The sequence below is a fragment of the Hippopotamus amphibius genome, chromosome 9, assembly GCF_030028045.1.
Source record: "Hippopotamus amphibius kiboko isolate mHipAmp2 chromosome 9, mHipAmp2.hap2, whole genome shotgun sequence".
NCBI classification, from domain to species: domain Eukaryota; kingdom Metazoa; phylum Chordata; class Mammalia; order Artiodactyla; family Hippopotamidae; genus Hippopotamus; species Hippopotamus amphibius.
Window position 1 is genome coordinate 32,898,213 of NC_080194.1, and position 19,464 is coordinate 32,917,676.

Here is a 19,464-nt window from a genome sequence, read left to right on the forward strand (position 1 = left end):
CCACTAACACTGCATTATTTTTCGTCTCAGCACTTATATGAAGTTGCATCATTTGCTTGCTTCCGTGTTTGCCTGTTTCCCCCATCAAAGCATAAGCTCCATGAGGGCAGGCACTTTGTCCATGTCCTGCTGTACCCTCAGTGCAGTACCTCCCTCATGGAAGAAACTCAATAAATATTTATTCCATTAAATACAAGAATGAATGAATTCTACACCAATCTGTTAACCTGCTGGCTTTACTCAAATTCTAAGTATGAAGCAGATTTATGTATAAGCTCAATTCTTTCCCTTCCCCCACCCATCTCTGGTGAGAAAAAAGGAGAGCTGGAAATAGAATGGGAGAATTTTCTGTAAATTTCTGGTAACCATAGAGACGGTGATTTTAGTTTATTAATCTCCTGCTCTTAAACAGGCTGGGGCCCCACTGTGATTTCTCCAAAATTGCTCATCGCTGGTTATCCTGCAGCCTTCCTCATTAAGGAAGAGCAGGCCCGTCCCTATCCTGCAGCACTTTAATTACTGATGCACAGCAGCCCTGTGCTATTGTGCTCATTATAGCATGTTCTCACCTGGCTGCACCTCCCACTTTGGAGCAATGCAACGTGGTCACCAGGCTTGAGCCCCTGGAACTGTCAGTAGCCAGTGGTGGGAGCATGTAACCTCCTCTCTGAGCCCAGGACCCGGGACAGGGCTGTAGTTGCTGCTCTCTCCTTTCATTCAGATATCCTGAAGACGAGAGCTCAGTGCCGTCTGGAACAGTATTTAGTTTCAGCCAGAGAAGGGCACCAGCGATGATTTCCTGTCCGTGAAGGCAATGCTTGCAGGCGAAGGAATTGACACGTCCTTGGGAACCACGGCACTTCTTATTGTCTGGCCTCTTGACGGAGTCAGATTTTAGGGCTGCATGTTCCTCTTCTCATGGAGAACGGCATGCAGACTTTTATGATTTTGCCCCATGTCCTTTTGATAAGAGACCTCCAAGTGGCTTTAGGGTTTCAATGGAGCTGCGGAGGAAATGGGACAGTTAGGGGCAGTCTCTCCCCTAACCACTTTTTGAGGGAAGAACCCTGGTGTAGATGTAAGAAGACCAGAGTTGAGATTCCATCTTGGCAGCTGATATGGTGGGGACCTAGCCTCTCTGAGGCTTAGTGTCTTCATCTGGGAAATGAGCTTGGAATTGTCCTTCCATTCCTCTGTCGTGTTGAGACTCTGACTCTGGCTTCAGCCTGTTTCTGGAGGCTGGATCTTTGAGATGAATGAGAGGTGGGAGAGGCCAGAGGCAGTGTGCCTTCTGGAGTGAGGCAGAGTGGATTTTGCCAGTAGGAGTCTCTGGAAGGGGATGTATTTTTCTCCTGAAGCAGGTCATCTAAGGTCTGGCCTCACTTAGGTGTTGGCTGCCATTTTGGAAAAACGAAGACTTTCATTTGGTTGCATTTCCCATGTTATTGGATTTAGAAATAAGGAGTCATTCTTCCAGTAAACACTCAGTGACTGCCTTCCAGGTTCCAGGCCCTGCACTAGGTGCTAACGGTACAACTGTTCAGTTGGAAGAGTCACTGACAAATTCAGACCCTGCAGGGGGGGCAAACCGATTCCAGTGGTTGAGGGCCTGTCTGCTGTACACTTAGAGTTTATCTTAAGTGTATCAAAGAAACGACCCCGGGAAGACTCTGGACTCCTGAGTCCTCCAGCAAATCTGGAGCCGAGACACGGGCGGGCCAGCCCCTGGGGTGACCCCAGCCGCATCCGCGGCAGATCTAAGAGGTGGCTGCTCTCCTTTCCAGGTGCCGCAACCTCTCGTTCCCGGACAGCCTCCCGGAGGTGAGCGTCGTCTTCATCTTCGTCAACGAAGCTCTCTCTGTGCTGCTGCGCTCCATCCACTCAGCCATCGAGCGCACGCCTCCGCACTTGCTCAAGGAGATCATCCTGGTGGATGACAACAGCAGTAACGGTGAGTGCCCGGCTGCCCGCTCCGTGTGGGCGTCTAAGCAGAGGGGCCAGCCTCTGATCAGGGTTCTCATCTTCTTGAGGGTCTCCATGGCTCTTCCTTCTCCGGGATGTTGCCTCAGAGAGGAGAGGTTCGTGAGGGTCACTGCTCTGGAAGCTTCACTCCACAGCTGCATCCTCTCCACACTCCAGAGGGGCCTGGTCCCCAAGCTTTTTCTCACTGGCTGTCAAGTCTTTCCCTCAACATCCTAGCGCAATATGATAGGATAAATAGCCATGACCTCCACCCGCTCCACGTACGCAGTGAACATTTCCAGTGACTCTTCTCTGTGAAACATCGCTGCATTTTGCTGTGTGCCTTGGCCTTCGCCTGGAAGATTGTCCATTGGTGTTGTGTTAGCAGTGGTGGTGATGATGGTGGAGGTGTCGATGGTGCCAGTGGTGGTGGTGGTCACAGTGGTGTTGATGGTGGGGACGGAAGGAGACGTACAATGCGACGATAGCAACAGAGCTGTTGAAAGCCTAGCTTCTTTTCTGGACCCCTTGCTCCCCATTCCATCTGCCCAAGCAAAGCCCCAGGTGGCCAGCAAGCCCATGTTGAAGCCTTCACATCACATTTCCCCTTCTCCAGCTACTACCAGCTACCTCTTTCCCTTGGTGCATATTCCATGGCTTCTGATTCCTCCCACATATACCATCCTCATAATATTCTCCAAACTTAGAGACCACATATTGAGACAGTTTAAGAACCAGTGCTCTTGATAGGACCATTAACACGAATGTGCTATGGGTAATGCATGACTTTAAAAAATAGACTGCTGGGTCACGGCATCACAGAGTCACTGGGCTTGTGTTATCTTTAGTGTTTTCTCTGATGTCAGGTACTAAATTTCCCAGTGAATCCATTCCTGTAATGAGAAGTTCAGATGAGCAATTTGTGTTTTGTTATCAATTAAAGCTGAAACATATCAGATAATTGAAATATTTTTAATCTCAATAAGCAAATTTTCTTTTTTATTTTATTACCTTGTAGTACGAAGTGTAGCAGCAAAGCTGCGAAGGGGATTTTGGAGCTTTCTGAAGGCAGTGCTAATGAATCCCTTGACTCTCATTGTTCCGTGGACATAAAGGAAGGAAGAGGCACCTAAGGATGGCAGCATGGTTTTAACGGTGATGGTCTATTGTGAGGGAGACCTCGAGCTGCTACCTGCCATCACCTTTCTTTGGTCCAAGGAGTGGGTGCCGAGAAAGCTCCCATTTCCCAGCAGCTAATACCACAACAACATGACTAGCCTGCCCGTGCACCCTACCTTGCTCCATCCAGGCTGGCTGGCCCCCTCGCCTCTTCCATTGGAAGGAGGCCAGGGATGGAAGAGCCATCCTTCCAAGGGTGATGGTATCCCCCAAGCAAGAGGCATCCCAGGCTCCATCCCACAACACCTCCTCACACCACAAAAGAGAAAACAAAGTATCAGGAAGAAGGAAATCTTGAAGTCTTTCATTTCTTCCCCATGGTGAGAACTTTATCATGGCCTGAAGGATACCAGTTTGTCATTAATTCATGTGGGAAAGAGCGGGAAAACTGAGATTGATTTTGAGAAATTTAGATAAGCAAAGTGAGCCTGATATAGAGGATTTCATATTTGAATTTAATCAGTTTGGACTTTATTTTGTAAATGGCGATAACCATGAAAGTTTTTGGTAAGAGGAGTGCTGCAGTCAGGGCTGGGCGATGAAGAGCTTTGGCTGTGGTTTACATGACTGGTTGGGGGAAAGGGACATCTTGAAGAGGGGAGCTGGATGAGTGGTGGTTGCAGCAGTGCAGGCGAGAAATCAAGGGCTCCCGAGTAGTGGTGGATGTGGGGGTTGAGGGCAAGATATGAGCCTGAGAGATATTATAAAGGAAGCATCTGTTGGCTCTCTTGACTAACAGGCTGTGGGCAGGTGGGCCGGAGGAGGGCTGCTGAGTGATGACTGAGTCTCAAGCCAGGGCGACTCAGAGGCTGATGGTCATTCCCAGGATGGGGGCAAGGGGAACAGTGGGATGGGTGCAGTGGTTCTTCATCAGGGATGAGGAGCTTTCAAACCCAAAGCTCTGGGAAGTATTGTGCTGATGACACAGTTAAGCATCTTGACTGTGGTGGTGGTTACACATGACGAAATTACACAGAACTACATACACACACCCAAAGGAGTGCATGTGTTACTGGAGAGACCTGGAAAAGCTTTGCGATTGTGGCAACATCAGTGTCTTCGTTTTGATATTACACTACAAGTGTGTAAGGCTAGGGGCGGCTGGGTGAAGGATGCATGGAACATCCTTGTGTATTTTTGTGTACTTTCCTGTGAATCTGTAATTACTTCAAAATGTAAAGCTAAAACAGACAAAAGCCTTTCCCAGAAGATTCTAACCCAGTAAGTTTGAGGTGGAATCTGGCCATCTCTGCTTTTAAGAGCATTCTTGATGATTGTGCTGCACAGCTCTGGCTGAGAACCTCCGGTTTAATGAATAGGATGCAGCATCGCTTTTGCACGCGTTGAGTTCCAGTGCATGGTGTGAAGGGACAGAACTTTGAAGCCTGAAGTCACGGGTTCTAGGAGCCTCTCCACTGTGCATGAGTGACCGGGAAACATCCCTTAACCCTCAGGGTCTTAGTTTCTTCCTCTGTAAAGGGGGATGGTGATCCTCCCCTGCTTGCCCCTCCCCTGCCTGACACGGTCAAGTGCGTGACTGTGAGCTGAGCACTGTCAGCATTATCCCTCCCAGCCCCCACCTCCGATCCTGGGAGACGGCTTCACAGCTGGTTAGCTGCACAGCTGGAGCTCAGAGGAAAACGTGGGGATGTGGATTTGGAGTCGTGTACACAGAGTAACTGAAGCCATTGGCTGGAAGGGAGGGTGGCAAAGAGAAGAAAGGAGAACCAAAAAAAAAATAGAAGCTTGAGAGGATCCCAAGGATAAGATGTTTAGGAGTCAGGAGGAAGAGGGTTAGCTGGTGAGAGACAGAGAGGGAATGCCCAGGAGAATCTGGAGGGCGACACAGACTCCGCAGAAAAGAGAGTTTCAGGAACAAGTCGTCTGTTTGAATGAGCCCAGAGACAGGTGGAGGGACACAGAGTCTGGGAAGAGGCCATTGGATTTGGAAGGTGCAGATCATGGAAACCTCGGTGGGAAGGGTTGGGGATGGGACTGCAGAAGCCAGATGAAGATGAAGAGCAGCTGGGAGGTAGATGTTTCCGTCAGGGATTATGAAGGAGGATCAGGAGCTAAGGCAGGAGCTGGAGCAATGATGTCCACCAATTAACCATAGTCTACGGTCATGACACAGGATGACACGCCGCTCACACCCACACACATGCACGCGCAATTGAAACAAAACTTTTTAAGAAACAATAGTTATTCTTATAATGTGCAAAGTGCTCTGATACGTTCTATTATAGGTTGGTCTATGGTTATGCAGTTCTGTTGTGCTCTGCTGTGTTGTGTTGTGTCGTGGTGTATTTCTTTTTTGAAAGGCAGGTTGTTCTCAAGACTCTAACGGAACACTAGAATCACTTGGAGAGCTTTTAAGAAACTGAGGGGGGTCGTGCCTTAGCTCTGGTGATATAATTGGTCTGGGAGGGGGCACAGGAGGCTCTTGGACTAGGGAGGCGGCTCCTGAGTTCTCTGAGGCCAAGGTGAGGACAGGGCCTCTGAGGAGGGAGGAGAGGATGGGACCCAGGGCACAGAAACTAGGGAAGAAGGGGCCCATCTTTCTCCCACTGGGGAGGAGCAGATGGGTGAATAGGGAGGTGGCCGGAGGCAGTGAGGGGTTGGCGCCTGTGTGGAATGGGTTGGGGAGGTGGCCAGCCGTGGGGCTCCCCGAGGCCAGCCTGCGCTGAGCTCTCAAGAGGGGTGGCAGAGGAATTGAGACCGTGGCTCTTGGAGGGAGTGAGCCATCTCTAGCCTCAGCTGCGGGCTGCCTGAGGGCCCAGCCTGATGGGGAAGGTGGCTCCGGCCGTATCCTTGTCAGGCTCCCTCTGGGGCGTCAGCCCACGCAGCACAGGACTTTCATTCATTTCACGTCAGGCCAGCTCAGCTCAGCTACCACACATTCTCAGGGTGCCCAGCATGGGCCAAGGCTCTGGAAGGAGTGACTCCCTGCCACCAGGGAGTCCTGCGAATAAATGCAACATGGGACGAAACTCTTACCGTAGGACGCAGTTTCTGGCCTCCGTTCTGCCACTTTCGGCCGTGGGTCTTTCACATCGGTTTTCTTTCATGCCCTCTGCGGACATCAGGCCTTGCCGTGCCCTGTCCGCCCCACAGTCACTGAGGACACATGAGGTAGTGGGGGTGAACGGCAAGGTTCGAAGGGTGCCCTAAGGGTGAGTTAAAATGAGAGTAATTAAAACAACAACAATGATAATAGCTGCCGTGCAGCCCCTAAAGGCAGCCCTGGCTTTTCAGTATATGCCCTAGCGAGAAGAGCCCGGAGTTGGCTTTAGGCCATCTATTTAGTTCCAGCTCTTTCTAGCTTCTTCCCAGCTGTGTGTTCTTAACCTCTCTGAACCCTCTTTTCCTTATCTATAAAACTGGGATGTATAATTCTCACCTCTGGGATTGTTTGCGGGCTTGAATGAGATAACGTGTGATGGAAGGGACGCTGGCTTTAAAACTCTCCATGAAGCCGAGAACAGAGCTTTCAGACTGTCTTCCAGGCAGTGGTCACTGGTTCTGTGTGTGCTGGTGCCTCATGTTCCCCCAACCCCTCCTCTGCGGGCATCTTTGCTTTGGGGTCAGGACGGTGTCTTTTTTACAAACACAAAAAAAGGGGCCGTCAATCACGGCTTTCTTCACCCAAGCTGCTCGAGACCTTTATCTCCGTCTCAGAAGCCAAGGACTGAAGGCTCTGCAGATGGTCCTTGTGTAGGACTCTGGGTCCCTGTCCTTTGCTTCCTTAGCCATTTCCTAAACAAGCTGCACTCTTTCCGGGACTAGCCCCTGTGTAGGATGCTGTCGCTCTGCGAAAGGGGTCTCAAACCATCGTGTTTGAGCCTGATTACAAGTCTGAGGAGTCGTACCAGGCACGTTCTGGCCTCAAGAGATTTGCACTCGCCTCCCCCGCCTCTTAGAATGCTCTTGCCCTCTGATATCTGCACCACTTGTTCCCTCGCCTCGTCAAGCCTTTGTTCAAATGCTGCAAATGGCCCTTCGTTAAGACGGCAGCCTTTACCCCGTCACGGCTCATCCCTTCCGTGCTTCTTTTCCTCAACAGTATCTGTCACCTTCTGGTACCCTGTACTCACTTGGTTAGTTATTTGTACATTCCACCAGTATGTGAGCTCCACGAAGACAGGGACATTTGTTTCATTCATTGCTGCATCTCCCGCACCTAGAGTACTGCCTGGTTCTTATAGGTGTTAATACATGTTGATTCAATGAAAGAATGCATGTTGATTCCTTAGGGCTGGGGCAAGGCTTGCAATCTGCACTTTCATACGCTTCCCAGAGCCTTCTGAGGCGAAGGGACATTCTCTGGGCATCACGGTTCTAATCGTTGTCCCCCGCTGTCCAGTGTGCTGCGGCCGAGGCGTCTGGAACAGCAGGTGCTTCAGCACCCCCAGGGCTACCCTCAGCAGCAGGCACTGCTGGGCGCCGTGTTTCTTCCTGGGGCAGGGCCCTTGGGACCGCTCTGCTGCGTGGGAGATGGCATGAACGGGGAAGGAATGCAGAGCAGAAGGGGAGCGTCTCTCGGGGTTACCCCAAGGCGGCCTGAACGCACGTGCTGTGCATGGAGTCAGATGGCCAGCCTGAGCCTCCTCCCTTCTGTGCTACCCAGCCTCTGCAGGCAATCCCGACAGTGGCGGCCAGGCTGCCTGCCCTGCCACTCTGAGGCGGTGTCTCCCCTCCCTGCTTCCTCTTCCTTGTTATCTCAAGGCAATGGTGGGAATGCGGCTCAGAGCCTCCTGGTTTTAATTACCATGCGTTTCAGGGCATCCCAATGGGCCAATGTCTTCCGCTGGGACTGAGTGATTCAGCCTTTATGAACCTCCAGAGGAGGGAAGCACCGGGATATGCAGCTGATAGAGTCCTCTCTGCCTTTGCATCTCAGCATTCGTTTACTTGTTCATTCATTCATTCATTCATTCCCTCAACAGATTTTTAATGGCTACATATTTTGTGTCAAGTACTTTCACTCACAGTTGAACACGTGCCTCCGCAACGCCACGCACAGGGTGAACACGCTCATGTGACTCAGGTATTCCAGTACCCGGCCCAGAGCAAGTGCTCAGTGAACACGGGCCCTTTCAGACTCCCTCACTAGCTGTGCCAGAGTCACCCCATCCCACAATCCAGCCACCCCCACTTCCTTTGCTGTACTCAGTTTCTCTGTTTCCTTTCTTAACTCATGTCCTTTTTTGAGAAACTTAAAACAATTATGCACTCTTCTTTCATGCTACTTGAAATTTCAAAATCAATCTGAATTTGGTGACTAAAAGCACATCAAAGCAGTGGTGATATCAAATATTCTCTTAAGCATTTCACTCCCTGGAGATTTTGATCAGCGCCTGGTTGGCCATGACTCGCCCAGCCTACGCCCCACAGGGACTGTCCTCTTCTGTTGCCTTCCAGCAAGAGAATGGCCAATTTCCAGCACCTCGCGTGCTTCAAGCTGGGACTGAACCGTCTCTCTCCTGGACAGTGGGTATCCTTCACCCAGGAATTCAACTTTCTCACTGGCTATGTTTGCTCAAAGCCTTCCTCGTCTTCTGGCAGGAGGAGGCTTAGAAGTAGGCAGGCCTTGAGAGACGGGCAAAGCAGAGCTGTCACTCCCCCACCACAGCGTCAGGAGGCAGACAGACTGCCAGTCAAGCCCCAGCTGGCTCTCGGGAGGAAACGGAGCGCCCACGTCGGGCAGAGACTTGCCGGGGCCCCCGCAGTATGTGAGTGACAGAGCCAGGATGGGACCTCAGGTCTCCTGACTCCCGCCAAGGCCCGGCCCTCCGCCCCACACTGTGTGCCTGCTTGGTCCAGTGGCCGGTCTTCCTGTTGTCTGCACTGCATGCGGACGTGGTAGCCGACGGCCAGGCCCCTCAGGTTTGCTTGTGGTGACCCTGGGACCTTTGCCCTGCGTCACCACCTTCCGGAAGCGGCTGTTGTCCCACACCTCCAGTCCCTTTGCCCAGCTCCAAGCTTCCGGGTCCGCTCAGGTGCCACTGCTTCCAGAAAGCCTTGCGTCACTCTGCACTACGCCCCCCTCTGGCTGGATCAGGTGTGTGCCGGAGACTATTGGAAATACTTTATGTCTCTTACTCAGCGCTCTGTGGCAGTGGTAAGAACCATGACTAATGTCATTTTATAGAACAACAAAACAGGCGCAGAGGAGTTAAGGAACGTGTCCAAAGTCACAGAGAGGTGGGATTCGAACCTAGGCTGTCCGGCTTCAGAGCCTACACCCTTGACTGTTAAACAAGGCTGCCTCTGGCGCACTGTGGGCCCTTGACTCCAAAAGATTCACTTGAATTTGTCCTCCTCCTCTTCCCTCCGTGCGCTCCACAGAGAGATGCTGGGGAGCGGGGCCAGCACAGCAGGAGGCAGAGAAGGCGCTGAAGAGAAAGGTGTGGCTGTCCCCTCAGCTGGAGCTCTGTCCGGGGCTCTGTGAGAAGGAGGGACGCAGTGCACAGAGGCTTCTAGGCTCAGAGTTGAGAGGAAATCGTAGCGTTGGCAGCCATGCTTTAGGTCCCCTTTTGAGAGGAGGACGGCCTCCTGTTTCCTTTGAAACAGTGGGAAGTTGATATGCTTGTGTGTGTGTGCATGTGTGAACACGTGTGGGTGAGTGACTATGAACCTGTTAGTGTGCATTTATGCGGGTGAGCACTGTGAGCCAGCACGTATGCACCTGGGGTCTTAGTCCCATTGGGCTGCTGCAACAAAATACCGTGGAGAGGTCTGCTTCTCATGTTCTGGAGGCTGGGAAGTCCAAGATCAAGGTGCTAGCAGATTCGGTGTCTGATGAGAGCCTGCTTCCTGGCTCACAGACAGCTGCCGTCTCTCTGGGTCCTCACACGACCTTTCCTCGGTGCCTGGGTCTGGAGAGCAAGCGACCTCTGGTGTCTCCTGCTCTTCTTATAAGGGCACTAATCCCAGTATGGGGACTCCAGCCCCATGACCTCATCCAACCCTAATTACCTTCCAAAGACCCCGCCGTCAAATACCATCACCTTGGGGGCTGGGACTTGACAATATGAATTTGAGGGCACACGCATTCAGTCTATGACACTAGGCTTGTGTGTGCTCATGTGAGCTGTGGTGTCTAGGTCCCCCCGAACTGTGGTTCAGCCCCTTCCACCACCACCCGGAGCACCTTCACCGTCCTGCTGAATGACAAGTACTCGCACAACTGTGAGTCATTTTTATTTTAAATTGTTGGTAAGAAAATCACAGTGCAGTGACGAAAGAGAATCAGAGCTCTCAGCTTGCTGGCCACCAGCTGCAGTGTCCCCCTCCACTCCCCGCAAAACCCCCGTCATCTCTTGGCCCAGAGCCTGCCTAATCACTGTTTAATGTTTCAGAGATGCTGTCCTACACAAGAGATACTCATCCCAGGCTGTAAAAGTACCAACAGCTTTGCGTGCAGCTGGAATAATTGCAAAAATAAAAAAAAGCAGAGAGAAAGAATGGTCGGACAGTATTGTGCTTTATGGAGCTTAAAGAATCCCATATAGCAAATCTAATTACAACTAAGGCTCAGGCAGCTTAAAGGTGTTTATACAGCCAGGCACGTGGGCTGTCAGCCTGCTCAGCAGGAGGCTTCTTGTCACCGCCCACCCCTGTGCCTTTGACCCGTGTGACTTCAGGGGCCCACCCACCTGCCCGGGAGCAGGTACCCAGCAACCTAGAGGTGGAGGCAGCGGGTCCTGAATTCTGCAGGCGTCCTGGAGCCTCTTACTTTTGCTCCTTACTGCCTGGGGCTGCCTCTGCCTGACAGATTCATCGTTCATCCCGAGCCTGAGAGTTGCTCTTGCCGCCGCCACAGGTTCAAGTCCTCACATGTTGTCCAGCAGCACTCTCCCAAGGACATGGCTAGCATGACCCAAGCTCCTGGCTGCTTTGGGCAGCAACTGCCCGTCCCTTCCTGCCCACTCAAGCCCTGACCCTAGGACCGAGCCTGCTTTGGCCAGTGACTATGTGGGTAGAGGTAATTAGATAAATATCTCTGACAGATTCCATCATGTCGGCTTCTGAACAAACCCCACATAATTCTTCAGGTTACGCCCTTCACCAGGGCACCCAGCTGAGAGGCAGCAGTTCCCTGCTGGGATGGAGCCTTGCTTTGACACTCCCCTCAGGGCCTTGGCTCTGCATCTAGCCTTGGCTAACCCTCTTCCTTGAGAGGATGAACCCTGCTCCCTGTACTACCACCCTGGGGTCCTGCTTCCCTGGTTTGATCCACCTGCATCCTGGGGGCTGGGACCTCCCACTGATAGCCCCCCCCCCCAAAAAAAAGAGCATCCTTAGTGATGCCTAAGTGTGCCCGGCCCCTGGGGACACTGCCTCTTTGTGGGCCTGCCCCAGAGCTCAGTTTCTCCAGGTCTAACCTGTGCGTTGCCAGCCTCCTCTGTCTTCACCCGCCACTCTGTTGAGGTCCCAGCACGCCACACAGCCGAGCCGGCCTGAGTCTGGCAATGGTGTGGGTGCTCCATCACCCTTTTGTATTCCTTTACAAATAAAGGAAACTGACATGGGGAACCAGGGACTCCTCAACATACTTCCCTGCTGACTAAGAGCAACCCCAGGAGGGCAAAGGGCCTGCCTTCTCTGTCACTCGTGAGCCCCCTGTAAGCAGTCTGCAGCAAGGGAGCTTTGGACCATTTTGCTTTACAGACTAGCCAAGGTGACCAGTATTTGCTCAACAAAGCCAGCAGGAGCCACATACCAAAAAGCCCTCTTCCTCTGGTCAGCTGTGTGACCATCTGTCGATGGGGACATTCCCAGAGCTGGAGCGTTGAGCAGAGTGTGGGAGGAACCAGGAGAGGTGTCTCTTGCCCTCGGGTCAGGAGCCTTGCTGCCAGCAGCTGGGAGTCAAGCTGCCCGTGGCAAAGGCCGGGGACACACTGGCCCAGCCTGCAGTGCAGCCAGCAGGAGAGGTCTCCTTGTCCACTCTTGGCCCTCAGCCTATCTGTCTCAGCAGCTTGAAAAGACAAACTGGTCCTGACGACGGAAGCAGAGCTGAATGCCAGGCAGTGCTGTAAGCCGGCATCCCCCTCTGCTTCCCCAATATTGAAAAGTGCTCAAAACCCAACAAATCAAATACTTCCAACCGATATCAAATCTTTGGAGTATGAAATGCCTTCTGGTGGCGCTGATTTCCTGAAAGGCTACCCCAAACCACACGGCGACCCAGGTGTCCCCCAGCAGCTCCAGGGCCTGTGTGCTCAGCAAGAAGAGGCGCGTGTGGACAAGAGTTGGCACCTGCGGCCACCCCAGCTGCTGCCCAGGTCTGTCCTGCAAAGTAGCCTTCAGAGCCCGTAGGAGACCAGTACCCCCGGTTGGCTGCTGGGGTGGGACGTTGTGCTGGAAATAACATTGGGGGTGGGGGGAGCCAGTACGAGTGACTGGGGCCTGAGGGTCCAACAGCAGGTGCGGACTCACTGTGGTGGGGGTGAGGGGCAGGGTTGTTTCGTTTTGTTTTTAATTACCAGGGCCCTAATCTAGTCTCAGGGGCCCTAAAATGGAACCGCTCCACTTTTTTTTTAAGAGACTGCCTTGCTTGCCTGCTCAGTCCCACCGGGACTTATGCCTCTTCTGCTCCTAAAGTCATTCACATGCATTCATTCAACAAACCAAGTACCAGTTTCCAAGCTTGGCACAGGGGAGGCCGTGGTGAACCAGATGTGGTTCCTGCCTGAAGTGAGCTTTAGTCTGAGGACAACAGCCGGCAGTAGGACAGACTCTATGGCTCTTCTTTGGCACAAATTCAAAAATGAGATGCCTCGTTTCTAGTTGTTTTTAAAAGTGCATATCTCAGGAGCTCAAGATGTAAGTAGAATTTTAGGGAGAGAGGCTCTTGAACAGGAAGAAACCAGGGGGATGTCAGATCCGTGGGCAAGAAGGCTGCGTCAAGCAGCCACTAATGGAAGGCTGGTTTTACTAGGCAGCCTATGGTTGCCTCTTGACCCCTCCCATGCTGCCGGAGTAGGGGCTTGATTTCCATCTAACCAAGGAGGGCATCGCCTGGGTACCAGGATGTGCACCTCCCTTGGCTTGTTCCTCCCTGGCCCCTGTACTGAGACTTCCAGTGGCCTCCTCTGGCTTAGGTGGTTCTCCACTGAGCACCTGACCTACTATTGGGGTGGGTGCCCTGGTTCACTTTGCGGGTCCCTCTCCACCTAGATGAGCTTCCCTCATGGGGCACTGGGCAGCTCGAAGCAGGCTAACATGTAAATGCAGCCCTAAAATGTCGTCCAGCTGCTCATTTTACTGGAGGGAAAACTGAGATCCAAAGAGGTTAAATGAGTTTCCCAGCATCACACATCTGATTAATGGCAGAGCCAGAGAGCAGCCCTGCTCCAGTGTTTTGCTAACGGTACTCACTCATTCATTCAACAAACGTTTGCAGAGAGGGAGGCATCACACTCAGCACCAGTGATCCAAGGATGCAGGAGAAACAGTTTCTACTCCCAGAGAGCTCACAGCCCAGTGCAGCTGCTAAGCCATAGACGAATAGCCATTACACATACTGTGAAGAGAGAAGTGCCACCAGCCCCCGGTGAAGGGGAGAGTGCTGGGGAAGCCCAGGGAGAGCCCAGTCATTCTGAGCTGGGCCTTGGGGATTGCATGGGATTGGGATATGTGTATGAGGGTGGGGAAAAGACAGAAGCTGCCTTCGTTTTTGTGCCTTTCTAATTAGACTTTAGGGAAGGTGTCAGCATGGTCATGTATTGGGCACCTGCTGTGTTCCAGGCTCAGTGCTAGGCACTTGTGCACACTGTCTTCTTTAATTTTTCCAGTATTCCTCCCCATTTTATAGATGAGGAAACTGAGACTCAGCAGTAACTTAGCACTGAATAGAGGCTTCTTCTTTGATTCCTTCTTCTCTCTTGCTCACAAGGCCTCACCCAGTGCCTTGTGCCCGGCCAGGACTCTCATGATTCCTCAGTGAATCTGATGATTGAATGAAAATGGAGACGGAGAGATGGGGGTAGAGAGTTTGCAAAGCCACAGGGAAGGCAGCATCCCCCTTCCTTGGACAACACAGGGCTAAGCACAGAGCTACTTAGGATTTTTATCATCAGAATAAATGTCTTCCCCCTGCATATATACACCCTGCCCCCAGGCTGGTAGATTCTTAGCCTAGGCAAATGCTAACAAGAGCTACCATTTGTTCCTAAGCATCTTTGATGTGTTACTTTGTTTAACCCTAAGAACAACCATAGGAGGTAGGTATTATTATGTTCATTTTGCGGTCACTGAGGCTTGGAAAAGCTACAGGTTACACTGCTGGGAAAGGCAGAGCCAACATTTGAACCCAAGTTATATCTGGCGGTAGAGCCTGAGCACTTAACCTTGTCACTATATTCAGGGGTCCTAAACTCAGTTACCTACCAGGGCTAGACACATAACACGAATGGCGGAGGTGAGGGAATGAGGACTGGTGGGGACTGTGGTGAACAAGACAATGCCCCCAAGTTCAACCCAGAGGGGCAGCCAATACTGGCTCTAGCCTAAAGCTAGCCTGCGAGACCTGCTGACCTTTCTCAAGTTGGAAATCACACTTCTATGTTTGGTGGGCTGAATTAGCCATATGGGCAGGCCAGATAAAGTCAAGGTCTGCCTGTCTGCAGCCTTCTGTCAGACTGACTCCCAGTGTGAGAAATAGAAGCTTCTCTGGAGATACTGTTTATCTCAGACATCCTTGGTGAAAACTTCTCCGTCTCACACTCTCTCCCTCTCGTGCTTGCTGGTTCTCACATCTCAGGAAGCAGCCGGTCCAGACAGGCTTTGCTCAGCTTCCCTTCACTATGGGCACGATTTGAGAAATCCACAATGCACGGGCCGCACGGTTTCGTTTCACTGATTCAGAGAGGTCCCTCCTGTCTTGTGGATCCTTTCGGAAAAGCACGTGGTCATGAAATCAAGGTGTAGATTTTGTTCCTAGGTTGTGGACTCAGATGCCATTCTTGGTGACATCCTTGCGTCTTGAGACCTTAGAAGCAACTTGCATCAGGTACCCCGGGCCAGGCGAGTAGTGCGAGAGGGGAGTGACCAGCACCCGGAACGCTGACCAGGCTGCAGAGGAGACAGATCGTGTGACAGTCGCTTGGAGAGTGTGTCAGTCCGATCAGGCTCATCTCAGCAGGACTCTCTCAGGAGCAGGAAGAAGGGGAGGGGACAGGGAGGGGGCAGGAGCTCAGGCCTTCTCGTGGGCCACCTCGGGCCTGGGTGGCTGTGATTTAAATGTGCCATCCCTCACCAGCGCTCGCCGGCTCTCCTAATGCTCTTCCGCGGCATCACCTCCATTTCTTGCACGGCCTGTGACCTGTAACCCTGAGGGGCTGTCTTGGAGTGTGTTTGTGGTCCTGTGGTTGATGCTGTTGTGGTTGATGCTGTTTGGGTTGCCATCTGTAAGTGAATAACCACAGCATTTCAAAGCTGGATAAGACCCAGGGAAAAAAAAATCCTAGGCCTCATGTTTCTCTCATCTGGGGAAAGAAGTGTGAATTGGAACTTTACAAACCCAAATCTTTAAACCCTTTCTCACCCAGTGAATTTGATGGGTGACAGAAATGAATTAGAAATTGGATCAGGGCTCAGCATTTCCATGGGTTCTGAGCCAAATGGAAATTAACAAGAGTATCTCCAGCAGGGTTAATGGTGAAGGCAGGCTTCCTGCCTTGGCAGAGTGTCCTGACGTGGGTCTCAGAGGCGACTGCGCGAAGAATCCTATGGATGAGATCGTGAAGTTCAGAGAGAGTTCTCTACCCAGACAGTGGGAAAGAATTAACTTGTTACCAATTGATGCTCACAGATGTGACAGAAAATTCCGGCAACACAGGGTGGATTTAATGCCAGCCTGCCCAGTGGTGCCATTGCCTCCCACATCTGTCCTAAGGTGCTTAGATGCTGAAGAAAGGAACATTTTCCCTACTTTGAAAGAGGTGTCTGGCTAAGTCCCGTGGACTGAGCGTGTCTGCAAGCTTGTCTGTGTTGTCAAATTTCATTTGGCTTAAATATGAGAACTAATGCAGAGAATCAAAGAAAACAAGATTGTTTACTGAGTGTTCCTGACCAGGGCTGCTCAGGCATGAGGCTGAGGCATTGCCTGAATTGATTGTATTTTCTCTGAAAAGAACATTCAAGGTTGTTGTTTCATCCTTGTAGAGCGAGTTCCTGCGATCTTAGGTGCCCAGTTGCTGTCCTCTGTACCTCCACATTCCTACCTGCGATACGTCAGTCCAGCAGTGGGTGAGGTTGCTGCTCCCTGAATTCCTGAATTCTGCAAGACAGGAAAAACCACTCCCATCCTCCCACTTTCCTGTTATTGGGCTCCTATATTATGCTAGGTACATATGTGGGGGAGGAAGGGAGAGAGAGAGAGAGGTGGGGTTGTTGGGTAAATGGACTGATGAATGGATGGGTGGTGGATGCACAGGTGAGTGAGTGGAAGGTGGATGGATTGATGGGTGGATGGATGGGTGGAATTAATCTTTTCCATTTTATGACATAGGTATTTTATGCCCAATTTAAAGATGAAGGCATTGAGGGTCAGAGGAGATACTGAATCACCAAAGTTCTCACTGTAAGATGGTGGCAGGACTGGGGCTTGAGCCCATATTTCTCAGCTCCAAGTTCGATGTGTCCCTCTTCTCTTTTCCCGTGTTGCCCACGAGGCTTTTGTTTTCACTGCCTGCCTTGTACCTGGAGATAGAGCCACATGGGCTTGGAGCTGCTTATATAAACAGGTGGCCAGAAGGAGACTGATTTTTTTTTATTCAGCAAATATTATTGATCATTGTGTAGGCAGTGTTTCAAGATGAAGCTCCAAGGCTCCTGGCCCCTGGTGTGTACTCACTTCTTCTAGTTATTCAATCAAACACTCATCTGGGTACTGCTGTGAAGGAATTTTGCCGATGTAATTAAGGTTCCCAATCAGTTGGGTGGGCCTGACCCAATTACATGAGCTCTTTAAAAACAGAGTTCCTTGCGCTGGTTGCAGAAAGGGAAGTCACAGAGATGCCCTCTGGAGACCTGAAAGAAAGCGAACATCCATGCTCTGCCCTGCCTGTGGGGGCCACGTGGGAGGGAACCGCAGGTGGCTTCTTGTTGCTGAGAGTGGCCTGGCTGGCAGCTAGCAGGAGGACAGGGACTTCAGTCCTACAACTGCAGGGAAATGAATTGTGCCAACAACCAGTAAGGCTGGAGGAGGACCCTGAGGCCCAGATGAGCACTACAGTGCCGCCCAGCACCTTGATTCCAAACCAGTGAAACCCTGAGCAGGGAATCCAGCCACACCGTACATGAACTTATGACCCGCAGAAACTGTGTGACCAAAAATTGGTATTGTTTTAAGCTGGTATTTTGTGGTGTTTTGTTACGCAGCAACAGAATACGAATACAGTCACCTACAGTGTGCCAGCCACTGTGCTAACTGCAGGGAAAGTGACACTGGCGTGGTCTCTGCCCTCATGGAGCCCACAGTCTGCAGCGAGAGATAGACAAGAAGCAAATCAAATGATTACAGAGCATATAAATGCCGTAAAGTATGTAACCTGGATGGTATGAAATAAATCAATGTGGGAGGGGACATGCTTCAGATTAAATGATTAAAGATGGCCCCTCTGAGCTGAGCATAAAAGGATGAGAAGGAATCAGGCACGTGAAGAGCCATGGAAAAGTGTTTCAGGCAGAGGGAACAGCACATGCAAAGACCCTGAGGTGGGAGAGAGCCTGACATGTTCTCAGAGTCACAGGGAGGGTGGTAAGGAAAGGCGAGGATGGCTTGAGATGACGTTGAAGAATCAGGCAGGGGCCTGATCACAGAGGACCTTATAGAATATTACCTCCAGTGCAGTGGGCAACACTGGTGAGTTTTAAATGGGGGAGAGCTATGATCTCACTGGTATTTTTGGAAGATCTCTCTGGGTAACCTGTAGTGAAGAGTTTGGATATAGGTACCAGTGGAAGGAAACAGGGAAATCATGTGGGAGGCTATTGCAATACTTTAGACCAGAAATAATGGTGATTTGGACTGTGGTGACAGGAGAGAGAGAGGAGAGGATGGATTTGAGATATATTTGGATTTGCTGGTGATTGAATGTAGGGAGTGGAGGAGAGGAGAGGACTGAAGACGAAGTTCAGGTTTCGGGCTTGAGTGATGGGGTGAAAGATGCTGCCACTTACTGAGATGGCAGGGCAGGGGGCGGAGAAGAACTGGTTAGGGGAGAAAGACAAAGTGTTAAGGTTCGAATATGCTGAATATGAGATGCCTCTGAGACATTTGAGGGAAGATCTTAAGTAGTTGTTTGGACAGAGAGGCGCTGCTGAGCAGGGCCAATATCCAGGCTTGAGGAGGTCAGGACCACCTTGGTAGCAGAGCCGGCTCCATGTTCACTTCCTTGAAGAGTGGCAGAATACTTGGGTCTACACAGCAAGGCTTCAAAGACCCAGGGCCCAGATATGTGGAACAGTCCTCTTTCCTGGGCCCCCATGCTCCCATGCCAAACCCTGGGTGCAGAGTGGGACATTCCGGGAAGGGGTAGCTCTGGCGTGAAGCTGGCGTTTCAGCAAGTTACTTCAGTTGCTCTGGGCTAGTAGTAAGGTGCATTAAGCACCAAATTATATAAACCTAAAACTGCAGTCTAATGTTGTTAAGGGGCCTGAGGGAGCCCAGGGAGAATGAGCATGAACAAGGCATCATCTGTAGGATGATCAAATCCCTGATTAAAATCACCTCCCAGGATCAATGGCCTCTAGAGAAAGTGGGGAACGCCTCTAAATGCTCATGGGGCATCCGCACCTCTGGAAGGATGTTTGCTGGGGCTGCCGCATCCTTCTTCAGGACTGCTCAGTGCAGGAGGGGCTGGTATGGAGAGAGGTCCCACAGGGATCTGACCACTGGGCTCAGGGATGTTGCAGCAACCGACAGAGGGCCTAGGCCACGTTGGCACGTCTGGGCCTAGCTTCTCCAGCTTTGCCTTGGAGGGGCTGTTCCTCCAGGATCAGACCCTGAGACACAGGTTCAATATGAGGTATTTCATTGAAGAGGTTCAAGATACACCAGTAGGGTGGGAAGTTAAGAAAGGGAAGGGAAGCTGCTGATAAAAGTGTGTTATCAAGTCAAACACCACTGTGGGCAGGTGGAGCTTAAACCTCCAGGGAAACTCTGGGAAATGGTGTAAAGCACATGCCTGAGCTTGATCAGCCCCTGAGGGATGAGGGATCTGGGGTATTTATATGCCAGCTCCTTTTAGTCATTGGTTCAGGGATGCTCTCAGGAGCTGTTAGTTTCTAGCGTGTCAGCCCTCTGTGTGCTGG

General features: G+C 51.4%; 1 protein-coding gene across 5 annotated transcripts in view; it reads left to right on the forward strand.

Annotated features, from left to right (window-relative positions):
- Positions 1–19,464, forward strand: part of GALNT18 (polypeptide N-acetylgalactosaminyltransferase 18) — a 332,353-nt gene that overhangs the window by 182,810 nt on the left and 130,079 nt on the right. For all 5 annotated transcript variants that reach the window (XM_057748638.1, XM_057748636.1, XM_057748635.1 and 2 more), the window contains exon 3: positions 1,785–1,951. In XM_057748638.1, the coding sequence (XP_057604621.1) occupies positions 1,785–1,951 (167 nt within the window). The remainder of the gene's footprint in view (positions 1–1,784; positions 1,952–19,464) is intronic.